Source organism: Phytophthora infestans, genomic scaffold (assembly GCF_000142945.1).
Source record: "Phytophthora infestans T30-4 supercont1.12 genomic scaffold, whole genome shotgun sequence".
NCBI classification, from domain to species: domain Eukaryota; phylum Oomycota; class Peronosporomycetes; order Peronosporales; family Peronosporaceae; genus Phytophthora; species Phytophthora infestans.
The window spans coordinates 2,644,660-2,665,039 of NW_003303747.1; the positions used below are offsets into that span (position 1 = coordinate 2,644,660).

A 20,380-nucleotide genomic window follows, 5' to 3' on the forward strand; every position below is an offset into this window, starting at 1 on the left:
TCAACGTCAAGAGTCCTGCCTACCACTAGCCAACAGCCTTGTCGCTCCGTATGTTGACTTCGCGTGTCCCCGTGCTCGACTGGAGTCTGGTTCACTATGACGTACGCTCGATCACGTTGATGCGGCCATCCCATTCGCCTCGACAGTGCTCCACAGCATCGGCGGGATCGGTGGCTTTGCTCATGTGTACGGCAGACCTGCAACCTATCGAAGCCACATGGAAGTCACCTCCATAACAAGACCAAGAGCTCTCTATCATCCCGCGCATGCAGGACCTCGACGTCGTGAACGAGTTCAATCGGGTATGGCCGTTGTCCGATCTTCGGCAAGGGTCGCGTGAAGGTGATTGGTATCGGCTCAGTTCCTCGATGCGTTGGATACGCATCTGGTTGGTGTCGGCACTGTTCGTTGATGTCCCAGCGGCCTTAGTCCAGGTGGATCGACAAGTCTACGCAGAGCTGCAGCGTGTGGCACCTGGGAATCCAGTCTCTGCCTATGCGTTAGTCTCCTGGTCAGCCTTTGACAATGCGCTCGAGGCCTCTGGCGGTACTGCTAGTGTCGAAGCCTACGAAGTTCAGTACGCAGTGTCTGGGTCAGGCGTCTGGCAGTCGCTGGGGGATTCACTGACCGGATTTCGCGTCGACTTGGGTGCTCAAGCCACGGAACACGTGCCCAAGCAGCGTATTTTCACTCGTGCAGACGATGGCGAGTCCATCAACGATGGGTATTTCAGACTTGGCTTGTCGTATGAAGGCTCCAGTCCGAGTATCCTGGGCGGACGAGCTACTGCTGGTGTGGTGACGCCTCCGATCGCTTTCGACGCCAGTGCAGACGCCATGAAGACAGCGATCGAGTCTCTGGAGCAGGTCACACAGGTGCAGGTGGAGAGGAATGCGCTGGACGCTGATGGAGCGTTCGAGTGGATCATTCTCTTTGATCTCGTGGCGTACGACGGCGAAGATCCGCTGCCGTTGCTGTCGCTGTATACAGAGACGGTGTCAGCTCAGTGGACTGGAGACGGAGACCAAGTAGCTGTTCAGTATCTGCGCATGGCTCCGAGTTCTCCTGGTCGACATCGACGTATTTGCTCGGATGAATGCAGCTACCAAGTCACGGGACTGCAGACTGGTCGAGCCTTCAGCTTCCGTGTTCGAGCGCAGTATTCGTACGCTATTGGCTGGAGTTCATGGAGTGCAAGTAGTGAACCACTGGAGATCCCAGCGACGCCAGTACCGCGAGCTCCTTCAACCCCCGAGCTACTAGCGGCAACGACTTCTCATGTCACGATCTCGTGGCGTATGCGTCGAGAACTCACGCAGGAAAATGGCATCTTCGCTAGGGAATTCTTCCCCGTCACCAGCTTCCAGGCTCAGCAACAATGCGACAGTGAGATCGGCTGGACTACGATCAGTGAGCGTATACCGCCGGGGTTTAGTGGCAACAGTGACACCTTTGTAACTGTTGTTGCGTCCTTGGATCGTCCGCCAGGTTCCACCTGCGAGTTTCGAGTTGCTGCGACGAATGCCAACGGCCAAGGACCTTTCAGTTTGCCTTCAGCCAAATTCACAACGTTGCAAACAGCTCCGGGTGCTGTGGCGAACTTACGGGTAGCTCGAGACCCGCTTACTGTGGTCTGGAACACACCTGAGGTGCTGGGCGGTCATGCACCGGAAGAGCTAACCTACGATGTGGAATACCGCACAACTCTTGGCTCGACGTGGACGCGATTGCCAGCTGAGCTGGTGGACTGCAGCAGTCGACTCGCCAACATCTCAATGACGTCGCTGAAAGGATACACCACGTACGTCACGCGCGTCAGAGCGGTAGCTGAACGGCAAGCTGGTAGCTTCTCCCAGTCCGCAGAGTTCCTGGCAGATTACACGGTTGAAGACGACTCGAACAGCGACAACGTCAAGGATTTAACCCTTGGAACACGCCAAGTGGTGATTGCTGCAGCTCGTCAGCAATGCGCTAACACACAGGACTGGTACTACGTCCAGTTGACTGGGAACGGCGGCAGTGGCGGCTCTACCAGTGGCGATGAAGCCAAACCTGGCGAGCACGGAGCTGTTCTTGTCTTTCCAGTCACGTGGTCGGGCGAAAGACCGGCGGAACATTCTTTTTTCTACACGGGAAGTGTCCAGACCTATCGAGTTCCAATTGACCAGTCTGCTCCTCATCTTGCGCATCGAATTGTTGCTCTTGATGTCTACGCCTGGGGCGCTGGGGGAGCTGGTGCGAGGTCGTCAAACGGAGCTTCAAGCGACTTGAGTAACGGCGGAGGAGGCGCCTTTGCACGTGGAGTTTTCCGTGTCAGTGCCGGTGATGCTGTGGACATTTTGGTTGGCGGTGGAGGCCTTCAAGACGGTCGGGGTGGGTTCAACGGCGGTGGAAACGGCGGCACAGGCGATTTCCCAGGCGGCGGGGGCGGTGGCGCGTCTGAAGTGCGCGTGAATGGACGAACAGCCGTCGTAGCTGCTGGAGGTGGCGGTGCGGGCTCGACGGATTACTGTTGTGCCCATGGAGGAGGCGGCGGTGGCTTGGATGAAGCAGAGTCTGGTCTTGCACCGGATGCAACATCCGGTGCAGCGATCCCACTCGACTCACGTGTGACTGGACAAGCAGCTAGAGACGAATATCATTCCTCGAATGTACCGGGAGACACGAGAGACTTCGAGGGACTCCCAGCGAGACATGGACACCTCGACTGGGGCTTTGCTGCGAGTAGTGCAGACTACTCCGTTCTAGCAACTGGAGGCACAGGCGCCACGCCAACAACGGCAGGTGTGGCGGGGACTGCAGGTTCCTATCGCTATTCTCTTGAAGGCACGTGTCTGTTGAACCCGCAGACATCTCTGGTGGACGTCGCCGTGTCTCCGTTGACAGCATCGCATTGGCCTTCGAATGGTCGAAATGGAAGTGGCGGGAGTGGACAGAGTGGCAAACAAGCGGGTGGAGGCGGAGGTGGAGGGTTTTTCGGTGGCGGAGGAGGAGGCGCAGGTGTTGACGGAGCTGGAGGCGGTGGAGGCAGCAGCTTCGTCTCCTTTAGAGACCTGTTTAATTCGTTCAAATCTGGGATTAGTGACGCTAGTCTGCGAGCACGAGTGAGTGACGAGATCGTAGACAAGCTCCGAGTGACTCCACTGACATCCTCGAGCGTCAAAGTGAGCTGGAAAGCTCCTCGTTTTGGCTTCTCCCAGCTCGTGGAAGGATTCGTGATCGAGATGGCCAATCGCTCCGTCAATGAGGACTTTCGTCTTGTACGTTTGGTCACTCTTCCGGCCACTGACGTCACGGAGAAGAGCGGTACTCTTACCCTCCACGGTCTTACGCCGACGGCTGCGTACCGTTTCCGAGTGAAAGCTTTGCTGTTCGATGGACGTGGCACTTTCAGTGATGTCGTTACGCTGCGTATGCCTACGAAGCCGAGGAATACGTGGAGACGTTGCGTCACTCGAACTGTAGACGAGGAGAACACGAGAGCAGGAATGCGCGTCACCAACACTCCTCCCTTGCAGCGATTTCCGTCTGCTAGACGAGGACATTCCCTCACATTGCTGGACAATTCTCTGTACCTCTTTGGAGGAATGGCGAAGAGCTACGAGTGCAGCCGAGCACACAAAGTGCCGTGTTTATTACAGCCGAGTCCACGATCAGTGTCCAACGATTTCTGGCGATATGATCTGCGCACGGAGACGTGGTGGTCTGTGCCTCCGCCAGCGTTGATACCTTCTCCAAGAGAGAAACACTCGATGGCAGTGGTGAATGACCGCTTGATTCTGTTCGGAGGACGGCAGAACGACGTGTCGGACGCAAATGACGCCTCGACGTGGGGACCTCGAGCCCTGAATGATTTGTGGGAGCTGTCGGTCTCCTCCAGTACAGCGAAACAGACGTCAGTGTCGCTGGATTCTCGTCAGCCATCGGCTTTGTCTATTCCGGATGGAGGACAAGTCTTTGCGCTTGGGAGGAAGAGTGGTAGTGCTGGTGGAGAGCAACTCTGCGTTGTCAACGTGTCTGTGAGTGTGCAGATAACACACGCGTGTCCGCACACACTTGGCTTGCAGGTGTTTGGCCCCGGACCTGCAACGTTTCCAGGTCGACAGCAGAGTGCTCACTTTCCTGTTGATTCACAAGCTCGAGAGACGACGTGGAGCGATAGTCAAGGACTGAGGAGCCTACAAGGAGACAAGAGAGCGACTGGCACTGCGCCGAATGCCAGAGCGTTCCCTGTGTTGCTACGTAGTCCCGACGAAGCTGCAGATAAGAGTGAATGCGTCCCAAGAACGGAGAAACTGCAGTTCGTGTCGACGTCTAGTCTCGAAGCGCTCTCGGTCTTCCATCAGCTGCCTGTTGCCGGGAACTGGACGCTTGAGTTGACTGACACTGCAGCGGACGGCTTTGTCGGGACCCTGGACTCGTGGGACGTCACTTTCGACGTTGCTCCTTGCGTTCCTGCCTTCACGTGGACGAATCTGTCGTCCATAGCAACGGGAACGGCCCCGACCGCGCGGTTCCAGCACTCGGTTGTCGTAGTCGGGAGCAGTATGTTCATCTTCGGAGGCACAGCGGGAGGTACTGGCTCGGAGCTGAGCGACTTGTATCGACTGGATTATACCCGCAGTGTGGCGCTCGGTGTCGCGCCAACTGCTCGATGGACGCAACTTGCGTCTCTGACCGACAGAGAGAGCCCCAGTATCGCTGAGAGGAGAGTTCATGCAGGACGGGCAACGTTGCTGACTCCGTTTGAGTTGATGGCTGTCGGGCGTGGACTCAAGTCTCCTCGACGAGCGTCTCTCGGGTCCAGGACGGCGATGGCAGCTTCTCGCCTCGAGTCGCAACTGGACGTTCGTTTGAAGCGTCTCGAAGATCTGATCGACGGATGGAGAGCTGTCGCTACTGCATCTGGAGAGGATGAGAGCGCTCTTGACGAACAGCGTCCTGTGCCTCGGTACTGGGCTGCTAGCGCCTTTGTTTCCTCACTGCCAGGTAGTAAGGTGCCGCGTGTATTCCTGTTCGGCGGCCAAGATGACACGACGCTGCTGGACGATCTCTGGAGTCTGGAACTGGCTCAGCTAGATGAGGATTTCCCTCAAGATCGTCGAAAGAGTCAACGGATCAGAGCATGTGCGTGGAGACAAGAGAACTCGGCGTACAGGACACAGTGGACATCGTCTTGTGGGGCAAGCAATACGGCAGCTGCAGTAGATAAATGCACACTGGAGATGCTGCTGTTGTACGCATGGTGCGACGAGTATTACCAGTCGATTGGATTATAAACAACATAGAGTGTATCTATTATAATGAGAGCGGTTTTGCGTAGGAATCAAATTGCACATGGCCTTGCTTGGAAGTGATTGCTGTGTAGATGCTTGTTCAATCTTCCTTTACCATAACGTTACAGCAAGTTTGATAGGGGCCAGTATTGAAAGCTTCAACTTGGAGAGGATACCCACATTTGGCGGTGAGCAAGCTGGTACCAGCGAATTGGTACACTGATGCAAAGAATTTTTGGAGATACAAACCCGGATGGGTATTTTGCATCTGGACCTAATCTGTGTATGCTGATAATTCTTATTTGCGTTCCCCTCAATATCACGATCATTCTACCCTCATAGCTCCCTGTTTACTGCAATAACGTATGAAAAAACACACCCTCATAAATATAAGGCGACGGAGTGATCCCGCCACAGTGAGTAATTTGGCAAGCACGAGCTCTCGATGGACAGTGTCGAGCGCACGAACCGCGGATGGGATGCCGGCTGACTGTTTACTTGCGCAAGTAGCTCAGCCACCAACCACTGGCTGGCCGCGTCCGCTGTTTGCTTTTCAGCTTCATTCGCGAATCTGCGTCGGAGACCACAAGCGCATCGAATTGCTGCCAGCGGGCAAGTGTTCATTGGCAGCAATTCGTCAGCGGCACCTCGGTAGTCATTCCTGTTTTTGTCCATCGGGTGAGTGAGTGCCTATTATCTACTGTAGTGCCACTCAATTTGCACACTCGCTCTTGTTTTGTACACCGTTTCTAACGTGATTGTTGTCACTTCAACAGCGGATGGGCTATCCAGTGAGTTGTTATCAATTGAGTGGCATGCATCCAGTCACTCACGTGAAGGTCGTGCGCAGCTCCAACAAGTTCAAGGCCTACAAGAAGCTCGAGCCCAGCTTGTCCCGGCGGGCATCTGGCACCGGGTCCGACTACTTGATTGCTGTCGAGATTCCAGACGATATTCATATTCATGTGTCTACACTGTCCTGTCAGACCGTCACACCGACCGTCGTTGGACATCATTGGGTTGACCAAGGCCTATCGAGGCTCGAGTCACCCACGCTGACAACTTGAAGCTGTTCAAGGTACGGCATCTGGTACCTGCAACTCGAAGCACGCCGAGCAACTGTCCTGGTAAGCTTGGTCGAGGGCGATTCATGGTCGAGCTCAAGTGTCATCAGCAACTGCGGATGAAGCGACATCAAGGTGCAAGTGAAGTTCAAGCATCGAGGCACCAGCTACTGGCACACAACAAAAGTCGAGTTGCATCGTAGACACATTATAGTGGACAAGTTGCATTCCAAGGCAACTGCGTGCTGTTTAACCAAGCTCAAGCTCAGCCGTGCTCAACCACTACCGTCTTCATGTCTGGGCTGCTCTCGGGCTATGACGATGCTTGTCAGTGCACCAAATCTGCTGAGTCCAAGCCATCAATGCTGTACGTACTGCTGTGCTCAACCAGTTCTCGTACGCGGTGCTGTGTTCACTCCATGCATCTACGTCATCAACGTCAAGACTCCTGCCTACCACTAGCCAACAGCCTTGTCGCTCCGTATGTTGACTTCGCGTGTCCCCGTGCTCGACTGGAGTCTGGTTCACTATGACGTACGCTCGATCACGTTGATGCGGCCATCCCATTCGCCTCGACAGTGCTCCACAGCATCGGCGGGATCGGTGGCTTTGCTCATGTGTACGGCAGACCTGCAACCTATCGAAGCCACATGGAAGTCACCTCCATAACAAGACCAAGAGCTCTCTATCATCCCGCGCATGCAGGACCTCGACGTCGTGAACGAGTTCAATCGGGTATGGCCGTTGTCCGATCTTCGGCAAGGGTCGCGTGAAGGTGATTGGTATCGGCTCAGTTCCTCGATGCGTTGGATACGCATCTGGTTGGTGTCGGCACTGTTCGTTGATGTCCCAGCGGCCTTAGTCCAGGTGGATCGACAAGTCTACGCAGAGCTGCAGCGTGTGGCACCTGGGAATCCAGTCTCTGCCTATGCGTTAGTCTCCTGGTCAGCCTTTGACAATGCGCTCGAGGCCTCTGGCGGTACTGCTAGTGTCGAAGCCTACGAAGTTCAGTACGCAGTGTCTGGGTCAGGCGTCTGGCAGTCGCTGGGGGATTCACTGACCGGATTTCGCGTCGACTTGGGTGCTCAAGCCACGGAACACGTGCCCAAGCAGCGTATTTTCACTCGTGCAGACGATGGCGAGTCCATCAACGATGGGTATTTCCGACTTGGTTTGTCGTATGAAGGCTCCAGTCCGAGTATCCTGGGCGGACGAGCTACTGCTGGTGTGGTGACGCCTCCGATCGCTTTCGACGCCAGTGCAGACGCCATGAAGACAGCGATCGAGTCTCTGGAGCAGGTCACACAGGTGCAGGTGGAGAGGAATGCGCTGGACGCTGATGGAGCGTTCGACTGGATCATTCTCTTTGATCTTGTGGCGTACGACGGCGAAGATCCGCTGCCGTTGCTGTCGCTGTATACAGAGACAGTGTCAGCTCAGTGGACTGGAGACGGAGACCAAGTAGCTGTTCAGTATCTGCGCATGGCTCCGAGTTCTCCTGATCGACATGGACGTATTTGCTCGGATGAATGCAGCTACCAAGTCACGGGACTGCAGACTGGTCGAGCCTTCAGCTTCCGTGTTCGAGCGCAGTATTCGTACGCTATTGGCTGGAGTTCATGGAGTGCAAGTAGTGAACCACTGGAGATCCCAGCGACGCCAGTACCGCGAGCTCCTTCAACCCCCGAGCTACTAGCGGCAACGACTTCTCATGTCACGATCTCGTGGCGTATGCGTCGAGAACTCACGCAGGAAAATGGCATCTTCGCTAGGGAATTCTTCCCCGTCACCAGCTTCCAGGCTCAGCAACAATGCGACAGTGAGATCGGCTGGACTACGATCAGTGAGCGTATACCGCCGGGGTTTAGTGGCAACAGTGACACCTTTGTAACTGTTGTTGCGTCCTTGGAGCGTCCGCCAGGTTCCACCTGCGAGTTTCGAGTTGCTGCGACGAATGCCAACGGCCAAGGACCTTTCAGTTTGCCTTCAGCCAAATTCACAACGTTGCAAACAGCTCCGGGTGCTGTGGCGAACTTACGGGTAGCTCGAGACCCGCTTACTGTGGTCTGGAACACACCTGAGGTGCTGGGCGGTCATGCACTGGAAGAGCTAACCTACGATGTGGAATACCGCACAACTCTCGGCTCGACGTGGACGCGATTGCCAGCTGAGCTGGTGGACTGCAGCAGTCGACTCGCCAACATCTCAATGACGTCGCTGAAAGGATACACCACGTACGTCACGCGCGTCAGAGCGGTGGCTGAACGGCAAGCTGGTAGCTTCTCCCAGTCCGCAGAGTTCCTGACAGATTACACGGTTGAAGACGACTCGAACAGCGACAACGTCAAGGATTTAACCCTTGGAACACGCCAAGTGGTGATCGCTGCAGCTCGTCAGCAATGCGCTAACACACAGGACTGGTACTACGTCCAGTTGACTGGGAACGGCGGCAGTGGCGGCTCTACCAGTGGCGATGAAGCCAAACCTGGCGAGCACGGAGCTGTTCTTGTCTTTCCAGTCACGTGGTCGGGCGAAAGACTGGCGGAACATTCCTTCTTCTACACGGGAAGTGTCCAGACCTATCGAGTTCCAATTGACCAGTCTGCTCCTCATCTTGCGCATCGAATTGTTGCTCTTGATGTCTACGCCTGGGGCGCTGGGGGAGCTGGTGCGAGGTCGTCAAACGGAGCTTCAAGCGACTTGAGTAACGGCGGAGGAGGCGCCTTTGCACGTGGAGTTTTCCGTGTCAGTGCCGGTGATGCTGTGGACATTTTGGTTGGCGGTGGAGGCCTTCAAGACGGTCGGGGTGGGTTCAACGGCGGTGGAAACGGCGGCACAGGCGATTTCCCAGGCGGCGGGGGCGGTGGCGCGTCTGAAGTGCGCGTGAATGGACGAACAGCCGTCGTAGCTGCTGGAGGTGGCGGTGCGGGCTCGACGGATTACTGTTGTGCCCATGGAGGAGGCGGCGGTGGCTTGGATGAAGCAGAGTCTGGTCTTGCACCGGATGCGACAACGATCCCACTCGACTCACGTGTGACTGGACAAGCAGCTAGAGACGAATATCATTCCTCGAATGTACCGGGAGACACGAGAGACTTCGAGGGACTCTCAGCGAGACATGGACACCTCGACTGGGGCTTTGCTGCGAGTAGTGCAGACTACTCCGTTCTAGCAACTGGAGGCACAGGCGCCACGCCAACAACGGCAGGTGTGGCGGGGGCTGCAGGTTCCTATCGCTATTCTCTTGAAGGCACGTGTCTGTTGAACCCGCAGACATCTCTGGTGGACGTCGCCGTGTCTCCGTTGACAGCATCGCATTGGCCTTCGAATGGTCGAAATGGAAGTGGCGGGAGTGGACAGAGTGGCAAACAAGCGGGTGGAGGCGGAGGTGGAGGGTTTTTCGGTGGCGGAGGAGGAGGCGCAGGTGTTGACGGAGCTGGAGGCGGTGGAGGCAGCAGCTTCGTCTCCTTTAGAGACCTGTTTAATTCGTTCAAATCTGGGATTAGTGACGCTAGTCTGCGAGCACGAGTGAGTGACGAGACCGTAGACAAGCTCCGAGTGACTCCACTGACATCCTCGAGCGTCAAAGTGAGCTGGAAAGCTCCTCGTTTTGGCTTCTCCCAGCTCGTGGAAGGATTCGTGATCGAGATGGCCAATCGCTCCGTCAATGAGGACTTTCGTCTTGTACGTTTGGTCACTCTTCCGGCCACTGATGTCACGGAGAAGAGCGGTACTCTTACCCTCCACGGTCTTATGCCGACGGCTGCGTACCGTTTCCGAGTGAAAGCTTTGCTGCTCGATGGACGTGGCACTTTCAGTGATGTCGTTACGCTGCGTATGCCTACGAAGCCGAGGAATACGTGGAGACGTTGCGTCACTCGAACTGTAGACGAGGAGAACACGAGAGCAGGAATGCGCGTCACCAACACTCCTCCCTTGCAGCGATTTCCGTCTGCTAGACGAGGACATTCCCTCACATTGCTGGACAATTCTCTGTACCTCTTTGGAGGAATGGCGAAGAGCTACGAGTGCAGCCGAGCACACAAAGTGCCGTGTTTATTACAGCCGAGTCCACGATCAGTGTCCAACGATTTCTGGCGATATGATCTGCGCACGGAGACGTGGTGGTCTGTGCCTCCGCCAGCGTTGATACCTTCTCCAAGAGAGAAACACTCGATGGCAGTGGTGAATGACCGCTTGATTCTGTTCGGAGGACGGCAGAACGACGTGTCGGACGCAAATGACGCCTCGACGTGGGGACCTCGAGCCCTGAATGATTTGTGGGAGCTGTCGGTCTCCTCCAGTACAGCGAAACAGACGTCAGTGTCGCTGGATTCTCGTCAGCCATCGGCTTTGTCTATTCCGGATGGAGGACAAGTCTTTGCGCTTGGGAGGAAGAGTGGTAGTGCTGGTGGAGAGCAACTCTGCGTTGTCAACGTGTCTGTGAGTGTGCAGATAACACACGCGTGTCCGCACACACTTGGCTTGCAGGTGTTTGGCCCCGGACCTGCAACGTTTCCAGGTCGACAGCAGAGTGCTCACTTTCCTGTTGATTCACAAGCTCGAGAGACGACGTGGAGCGATAGTCAAGGACTGAGGAGCCTACAAGGAGACAAGAGAGCGACTGGCACTGCGCCGAATGCCAGAGCGTTCCCTGTGTTGCTACGTAGTCCCGACGAAGCTGCAGATAAGAGTGAATGCGCCCCAGGAACGGAGAAACTGCAGTTCGTGTCGACGTCTAGTCTCGAAGCGCTCTCGGTCTTCCATCAGCTGCCTGTTGCCGGGAACTGGACGCTTGAGTTGACTGACACTGCAGCGGACGGCTTTGTCGGGACCCTGGACTCGTGGGACGTCACTTTCGACGTTGCGCCTTGCGTTCCTGCCTTCACGTGGACGAATCTGTCGTCCATAGCAACGGGAACGGCCCCGACCGCGCGGTTCCAGCACTCGGTTGTCGTAGTCGGGAGCAGTATGTTCATCTTCGGAGGCACAGCGGGAGGTACTGGCTCGGAACTGAGCGACTTGTATCGACTGGATTATACCCGCAGTGTGGCGCTCGGTGTCGCGCCAACTGCTCGATGGACGCAACTTGCGTCTCTGACCGACAGAGAGAGCCCCAGTATCGCTGAGAGGAGAGTTCATGCAGGACGGGCAACGTTGCTGACTCCGTTTGAGTTGATGGCTGTCGGGCGTGGACTCAAGTCTCCTCGACGAGCGTCTCTCGGGTCCAGGACGGCGATGGCAGCTTCTCGCTTCGAGTCGCGACTGGACGTTCGTTTGAAGCGTCTCGAAGATCTGATCGACGGATGGAGAACTGTCGCTACTGCATCTGGAGAGGATGAGAGCGCTCTTGACGAACAGCGTCCTGTGCCTCGGTACTGGGCTGCTAGCGCCTTTGTTTCCTCACTGCCAGGCAGTAAGGTGCCGCGTGTATTCCTGTTCGGCGGCCAAGATGACACGACGCTGCTGGACGATTTTTGGAGTCTGGAACTGGCTCAGCTAGATGAGGATTTCCCTCAAGATCGTCGAAAGAGTCAACGGATCAGAGCGTGTGCGTGGAGACAAGAGAACTCGGTGTACAGGACACAGTGGACATCGTCTTGTGGGGCAAGCAATACGGCAGCTGCAGTAGATAAATGCACACTGGAGATGCTGCTGTTGTACGCATGGTGCGACGAGTATTACCAGTCGATTGGATTATAAACAACATAGAGTGTATCTATTATAATGAGAGCGGTTTTGCGTAGGAATCAAATTGCACATGGCCTTGCTTGGAAGTGATTGCTGTGTAGATGCTTGTTCAATCTTCCTTTACCATAACGTTACAGCAAGTTTGATAGGGGCCAGTATTGAAAGCTTCAACTTGGAGAGGATACCCACATTTGGCGGTGAGCAAGCTGGTACCAGCGAATTGGTACACTGATGCAAAGAATTTTTGGAGATACAAACCCGGATGGGTATTTTGCCTCTGGACCTAATCTGTGTATGCTGATAATTCTTATTTGCGTTCCCCTCAATATCACGATCATTCTACCTCATAGCTCCCTGTTTACTGCAATAACGTATGAAAAAACACACCCTCATAAATATAAGGCGACGGAGTGATCCCGCCACAGTGAGTAATTTGGCAAGCACGAGCTCTCGATGGACAGTGTCGAGCGCACGAACCGCGGATGGGATGCCGGCTGACTGTTTACTTGCGCAAGTAGCTCAGCCACCAACCACTGGCTGGCCGCGTCCGCTGTTTGCTTTTCAGCTTCATTCGCGAATCTGCGTCGGAGACCACAAGCGCATCGAATTGCTGCCAGCGGGCAAGTGTTCATTGGCAGCAATTCGTCAGCGGCACCTCGGTAGTCATTCCTGTTTTTGTCCATCGGGTGAGTGAGTGCCTATTATCTACTGTAGTGCCACTCAATTTGCACACTCGCTCTTGTTTTGTACACCGTTTCTAACGTGATTGTTGTCACTTCAACAGCGGATGGGCTATCCAGTGAGTTGTTATCAATTGAGTGGCATGCATCCAGTCACTCACGTGAAGGTCGTGCGCAGCTCCAACAAGTTCAAGGCCTACAAGAAGCTCGAGCCCAGCTTTTTCCGGCGGGCATCTGGCACCGGGTCCGACTACTTGATTGCTGTCGAGACTCCAGACGATATTCATATTCATGTGTCTACACTGTCCTGTCAGACCGTCACACCGACCGTCGTTGGACATCATTGGGTTGACCAAGGCCTATCGAGGCTCGAGTCACCCACGCTGACAACTTGAAGCTGTTCAAGGTACGGCATCTGGTACCTGCAACTCGAAGCACGCCGAGCAACTGTCCTGGTAAGCTTGGTCGAGGGCGATTCATGGTCGAGCTCAAGTGTCATCAGCAACTGCGGATGAAGCGACATCAAGGTGCAAGTGAAGTTCAAGCATCGAGGCACCAGCTACTGGCACACAACAAAAGTCGAGTTGCATCGTAGACACATTATAGTGGACAAGTTGCATTCCAAGGCAACTGCGTGCTGTTTAACCAAGCTCAAGCTCAGCCGTGCTCAACCACTACCGTCTTCATGTATGGGCTGCTCTCGGGCTATGACGATGCTTGTCAGTGCACCAAATCTGCTGAGTCCAAGCCATCAATGCTGTACGTACTGCTGTGCTCAACCAGTTCTCGTACGCGGTGCTGTGTTCACTCCATGCATCTACGTCATCAACGTCAAGAGTCCTGCCTACCACTAGCCAACAGCCTTGTCGCTCCGTATGTTGACTTCGCGTGTCCCCGTGCTCGACTGGAGTCTGGTTCACTATGACGTACGCTCGATCACGTTGATGCGGCCATCCCATTCGCCTCGACAGTGCTCCACAGCATCGGCGGGATCGGTGGCTTTGCTCATGTGTACGGCAGACCTGCAACCTATCGAAGCCACATGGAAGTCACCTCCATAACAAGACCAAGAGCTCTCTATCATCCCGCGCATGCAGGACCTCGACGTCGTGAACGAGTTCAATCGGGTATGGCCGTTGTCCGATCTTCGGCAAGGGTCGCGTGAAGGTGATTGGTATCGGCTCAGTTCCTCGATGCGTTGGATACGCATCTGGTTGGTGTCGGCACTGTTCGTTGATGTCCCAGCGGCCTTAGTCCAGGTGGATCGACAAGTCTACGCAGAGCTGCAGCGTGTGGCACCTGGGAATCCAGTCTCTGCCTATGCGTTAGTCTCCTGGTCAGCCTTTGACAATGCGCTCGAGGCCTCTGGCGGTACTGCTAGTGTCGAAGCCTACGAAGTTCAGTACGCAGTGTCTGGGTCAGGCGTCTGGCAGTCGCTGGGGGATTCACTGACCGGATTTCGCGTCGACTTGGGTGCTCAAGCCACGGAACACGTGCCCAAGCAGCGTATTTTCACTCGTGCAGACGATGGCGAGTCCATCAACGATGGGTATTTCAGACTTGGCTTGTCGTATGAAGGCTCCAGTCCGAGTATCCTGGGCGGACGAGCTACTGCTGGTGTGGTGACGCCTCCGATCGCTTTTGACGCCAGTGCAGACGCCATGAAGACAGCGATCGAGTCTCTGGAGCAGGTCACACAGGTGCAGGTGGAGAGGAATGCGCTGGACGCTGATGGAGCGTTCGAGTGGATCATTCTCTTTGATCTCGTGGCGTACGACGGCGAAGATCCGCTGCCGTTGCTGTCGCTGTATACAGAGACAGTGTCAGCTCAGTGGACTGGAGACGGAGACCAAGTAGCTGTTCAGTATCTGCGCATGGCTCCGAGTTCTCCTGGTCGACATCGACGTATTTGCTCGGATGAATGCAGCTACCAAGTCACGGGACTGCAGACTGGTCGAGCCTTCAGCTTCCGTGTTCGAGCGCAGTATTCGTACGCTATTGGCTGGAGTTCATGGAGTGCACGTAGTGAACCACTGGAGATCCCAGCGACACCAGTACCGCGAGCTCCTTCAACCCCCGAGCTACTAGCGGCAACGACTTCTCATGTCACGATCTCGTGGCGTATGCGTCGAGAACTCACGCAGGAAAATGGCATCTTTGCTAGGGAATTCTTCCCCGTCACCAGCTTCCAGGCTCAGCAACAATGCGACAGTGAGATCGGCTGGACTACGATCAGTGAGCGTATACCGCCGGGGTTTAGTGGCAACAGTGACACCTTTGTAACTGTTGTTGCGTCCTTGGATCGTCCGCCAGGTTCCACCTGCGAGTTTCGAGTTGCTGCGACGAATGCCAACGGCCAAGGACCTTTCAGTTTGCCTTCAGCCAAATTCACAACGTTGCAAACAGCTCCGGGTGCTGTGGCGAACTTACGGGTAGCTCGAAACCCGCTTACTGTGGTCTGGAACACGCCTGAGGTGCTGGGCGGTCATGCACTGGAAGAGCTAACCTACGATGTGGAATACCGCACAACTCTCGGCTCGACGTGGACGCGATTGCCAGCTGAGCTGGTGGACTGCAGCAGTCGACTCGCCAACATCTCAATGACGTCGCTGAAAGGATACACCACGTACGTCACGCGCGTCAGAGCGGTGGCTGAACGGCAAGCTGGTAGCTTCTCCCAGTCCGCAGAGTTCCTGACAGATTACACGGTTGAAGACGACTCGAACAGCGACAACGTCAAGGATTTAACCCTTGGAACACGCCAAGTGGTGATTGCTGCAGCTCGTCAGCAATGCGCTAACACACAGGACTGGTACTACGTCCAGTTGACTGGGAACGGCGGCAGTGGCGGCTCTACCAGTGGCGATGAAGCCAAACCTGGCGAGCACGGAGCTGTTCTTGTCTTTCCAGTCACGTGGTCGGGCGAAAGACCGGCGGAACATTCTTTTTTCTACACGGGAAGTGTCCAGACCTATCGAGTTCCAATTGACCAGTCTGCTCCTCATCTTGCGCATCGAATTGTTGCTCTTGATGTCTACGCCTGGGGCGCTGGGGGAGCTGGTGCGAGGTCGTCAAACGGAGCTTCAAGCGACTTGAGTAACGGCGGAGGAGGCGCCTTTGCACGTGGAGTTTTCCGTGTCAGTGCCGGTGATGCTGTGGACATTTTGGTTGGCGGTGGAGGCCTTCAAGATGGTCGGGGTGGGTTTAACGGCGGTGGAAACGGCGGCACAGGCGATTTCCCAGGCGGCGGGGGCGGTGGCGCGTCTGAAGTGCGCGTGAATGGACGAACAGCCGTCGTAGCTGCTGGAGGTGGCGGTGCGGGCTCGACGGATTACTGTTGTGCCCATGGAGGAGGCGGCGGTGGCTTGGATGAAGCAGAGTCTGGTCTTGCACCGGATGCAACAACGATCCCACTCGACTCACGTGTGACTGGACAAGCAGCTAGAGACGAATATCATTCCTCGAATGTACCGGGAGACACGAGAGACTTCGAGGGACTCCCAGCGAGACATGGACACCTCGACTGGGGCTTTGCTGCGAGTAGTGCAGACTACTTCGTTCTAGCAACTGGAGGCACAGGCGCCACGCCAACAACGGCAGGTGTGGCGGGGACTGCAGGTTCCTATCGCTATTCTCTTGAAGGCACGTGTCTGTTGAACCCGCAGACATCTCTGGTGGACGTCGCCGTGTCTCCGTTGACAGCATCGCATTGGCCTTCGAATGGTCGAAATGGAAGTGGCGGGAGTGGACAGAGTGGCAAACAAGCGGGTGGAGGCGGAGGTGGAGGGTTTTTCGGTGGCGGAGGAGGAGGCGCAGGTGTTGACGGAGCTGGAGGCGGTGGAGGCAGCAGCTTCGTCTCCTTTAGAGACCTGTTTAATTCGTCCAAATCTGGGATTAGTGACGCTAGTCTGCGAGCACGAGTGAGTGACGAGACCGTAGACAAGCTCCAAGTGACTCCACTGACATCCTCGAGCGTCAAAGTGAGCTGGAAAGCTCCTCGTTTTGGCTTCTCCCAGCTCGTGGAAGGATTCGTGATCGAGATGGCCAATCGCTCCGTCAATGAGGACTTTCGTCTTGTACGTTTGGTCACTCTTCCGGCCACTGACGTCACGGAGAAGAGCGGTACTCTTACCCTCCACGGTCTTACGCCGACGGCTGCGTACCGTTTCCGAGTGAAAGCTTTGCTGCTCGATGGACGTGGCACTTTCAGTGATGTCGTTACGCTGCGTATGCCTACGAAGCCGAGGAATACGTGGAGACGTTGCGTCACTCGAACTGTAGACGAGGAGAACACGAGAGCAGGAATGCGCGTCACCAACACTCCTCCCTTGCAGCGATTTCCGTCTGCTAGACGAGGACATTCCCTCACATTGCTGGACAATTCTCTGTACCTCTTTGGAGGAATGGCGAAGAGCTACGAGTGCAGCCGAGCACACAAAGTGCCGTGTTTATTACAGCCGAGTCCACGATCAGTGTCCAACGATTTCTGGCGATATGATCTGCGCACGGAGACGTGGTGGTCTGTGCCTCCGCCAGCGTTGATACCTTCTCCAAGAGAGAAACACTCGATGGCAGTGGTGAATGACCGCTTGATTCTGTTCGGAGGACGGCAGAACGACGTGTCGGACGCAAATGACGCCTCGACGTGGGGACCTCGAGCCCTGAATGATTTGTGGGAGCTGTCGGTCTCCTCCAGTACAGCGAAACAGACGTCAGTGTCGCTGGATTCTCGTCAGCCATCGGCTTTGTCTATTCCGGATGGAGGACAAGTCTTTGCGCTTGGGAGGAAGAGTGGTAGTGCTGGTGGAGAGCAACTCTGCGTTGTCAACGTGTCTGTGAGTGTGCAGATAACACACGCGTGTCCGCACACACTTGGCTTGCAGGTGTTTGGCCCCGGACCTGCAACGTTTCCAGGTCGACAGCAGAGTGCTCACTTTCCTGTTGATTCACAAGCTCGAGAGACGACGTGGAGCGATAGTCAAGGACTGAGGAGCCTACAAGGAGACAAGAGAGCGACTGGCACTGCGCCGAATGCCAGAGCGTTCCCTGTGTTGCTACGTAGTCCCGACGAAGCTGCAGATAAGAGTGAATGCGTCCCAAGAACGGAGAAACTGCAGTTCGTGTCGACGTCTAGTCTCGAAGCGCTCTCGGTCTTCCATCAGCTGCCTGTTGCCGGGAACTGGACGCTTGAGTTGACTGACACTGCAGCGGACGGCTTTGTCGGGACCCTGGACTCGTGGGACGTCACTTTCGACGTTGCTCCTTGCGTTCCTGCCTTCACGTGGACGAATCTGTCGTCCATAGCAACGGGAACGGCCCCGACCGCGCGGTTCCAGCACTCGGTTGTCGTAGTCGGGAGCAGTATGTTCATCTTCGGAGGCACAGCGGGAGGTACTGGCTCGGAGCTGAGCGACTTGTATCGACTGGATTATACCCGCAGTGTGGCGCTCGGTGTCGCGCCAACTGCTCGATGGACGCAACTTGCGTCTCTGACCGACAGAGAGAGCCCCAGTATCGCTGAGAGGAGAGTTCATGCAGGACGGGCAACGTTGCTGACTCCGTTTGAGTTGATGGCTGTCGGGCGTGGACTCAAGTCTCCTCGACGAGCGTCTCTCGGGTCCAGGACGGCGATGGCAGCTTCTCGCCTCGAGTCGCAACTGGACGTTCGTTTGAAGCGTCTCGAAGATCTGATCGACGGATGGAGAGCTGTCGCTACTGCATCTGGAGAGGATGAGAGCGCTCTTGACGAACAGCGTCCTGTGCCTCGGTACTGGGCTGCTAGCGCCTTTGTTTCCTCACTGCCAGGTAGTAAGGTGCCGCGTGTATTCCTGTTCGGCGGCCAAGATGACACGACGCTGCTGGACGATTTTTGGAGTCTGGAACTGGCTCAGCTAGATGAGGATTTCCCTCAAGATCGTCGAAAGAGTCAACGGATCAGAGCGTGTGCGTGGAGACAAGAGAACTCGGTGTACAGGACACAGTGGACATCGTCTTGTGGGGCAAGCAATACGGCAGCTGCAGTAGATAAATGCACACTGGAGATGCTGCTGTTGTACGCATGGTGCGACGAGTATTACCAGTCGATTGGATTATAAACAACATAGAGTGTATCTATTATAATGAGAGCGGTTTTGCGTAGGAATCAAATTGCACATGGCCTTGCTTGGAAGTGATTGCTGTGTAGATGCTTGTTCAATCTTCCTTTACCATAACGTTACAGCAAGTTTGATAGGGGCCAGTATTGAAAGCTTCAACTTGGAGAGGATACCCACATTTGGCGGTGAGCAAGCTGGTACCAGCGAATTGGTACACTGATGCAAAGAATTTTTGGAGATACAAACCCGGATGGGTATTTTGCATCTGGACCTAATCTGTGTATGCTGATAATTCTTATTTGCGTTCCCCTCAATATCACGATCATTCTACCCTCATAGCTCCCTGTTTACTGCAATAACGTATGAAAAAACACACCCTCATAAATATAAGGCGACGGAGTGATCCCGCCACAGTGAGTAATTTGGCAAGCACGAGCTCTCGATGGACAGTGTCGAGCGCACGAACCGCGGATGGGATGCCGGCTGACTGTTTACTTGCGCAAGTAGCTCAGCCACCAACCACTGGCTGGCCGCGTCCGCTGTTTGCTTTTCAGCTTCATTCGCGAATCTGCGTCGGAGACCACAAGCGCATCGAATTGCTGCCAGCGGGCAAGTGTTCATTGGCAGCAATTCGTCAGCGGCACCTCGGTAGTCATTCCTGTTTTTGTCCATCGGGTGAGTGAGTGCCTATTATCTACTGTAGTGCCACTCAATTTGCACACTCGCTCTTGTTTTGTACACCGTTTCTAACGTGATTGTTGTCACTTCAACAGCGGATGGGCTATCCAGTGAGTTGTTATCAATTGAGTGGCATGCATCCAGTCACTCACGTGAAGGTCGTGCGCAGCTCCAACAAGTTCAAGGCCTACAAGAAGCTCGAGCCCAGCTTGTCCCGGCGGGCATCTGGCACCGGGTCCGACTACTTGATTGCTGTCGAGATTCCAGACGATATTCATATTCATGTGTCTACACTGTCCTGTCAGACCGTCACACCGACCGTCGTTGGACATCACTGGGTTGACCAAGGCCTATCGAGGCTCGAGTCACCCACGCTGACAACTTGAAGCTGTTCAAGGTACGGCATCTGGTACCTGCAACTCGAAGCACGCCGAGCAACTGTCCTGGTAAGCTTGGTCGAGGGCGATTCATGGTCGAGCTCAAGTGTCATCAGCAACTGCGGATGAAGCGACATCAAGGTGCAAGTGAAGTTCAAGCATCGAGGCACCAGCTACTGGCACACAACAAAAGTCGAGTTGCATCGTAGACACATTATAGTGGACAAGTTGCATTCCAAGGCAACTGCGTGCTGTTTAACCAAGCTCAAGCTCAGCCGTGCTCAACCACTACCGTCTTCATGTCTGGGCTGCTCTCGGGCTATGACGATGCTTGTCAGTGCACCAAATCTGCTGAGTCCAAGCCATCAATGCTGTACGTACTGCTGTGCTCAACCAGTTCTCGTACGCGGTGCTGTGTTCACTCCATGCATCTACGTCATCAACGTCAAGACTCCTGCCTACCACTAGCCAACAGCCTTGTCGCTCCGTATGTTGACTTCGCGTGTCCCCGTGCTCGAC

At 55.2% G+C, this 20,380-nt stretch overlaps 3 protein-coding genes across 3 annotated transcripts; all 3 read left to right on the forward strand.

Annotated features, from left to right (window-relative positions):
* Positions 1-50: 50 nt before the first annotated feature.
* PITG_08167 (fibronectin type III domain-containing protein) lies at positions 51-6,343 on the forward strand (the record flags this gene model as incomplete). Its single annotated transcript, XM_002904283.1, has 4 exons — positions 51-186; positions 430-5,127; positions 5,417-5,490; positions 6,053-6,343. The coding sequence occupies 4 exons, from the start codon at positions 51-53 to the stop codon at positions 6,341-6,343; spliced, it is 5,199 nt and encodes a 1,732-aa protein (XP_002904329.1).
* A 480-nt stretch (positions 6,344-6,823) lies between these two features.
* PITG_08168 (fibronectin type III domain-containing protein) lies at positions 6,824-13,106 on the forward strand (the record flags this gene model as incomplete). Its single annotated transcript, XM_002904284.1, has 5 exons — positions 6,824-6,959; positions 7,203-10,783; positions 10,832-11,891; positions 12,181-12,254; positions 12,816-13,106. The coding sequence occupies 5 exons, from the start codon at positions 6,824-6,826 to the stop codon at positions 13,104-13,106; spliced, it is 5,142 nt and encodes a 1,713-aa protein (XP_002904330.1).
* A 480-nt stretch (positions 13,107-13,586) lies between these two features.
* Positions 13,587-19,870, forward strand: PITG_08169 (fibronectin type III domain-containing protein; the record flags this gene model as incomplete). The annotated part of the gene is made up of 5 exons (XM_002904285.1): positions 13,587-13,722; positions 13,966-17,546; positions 17,595-18,654; positions 18,944-19,017; positions 19,580-19,870. 5 exons carry the CDS (start codon positions 13,587-13,589, stop codon positions 19,868-19,870), a joined length of 5,142 nt encoding a protein of 1,713 aa, XP_002904331.1.
* Positions 19,871-20,380: the final 510 nt, after the last annotated feature.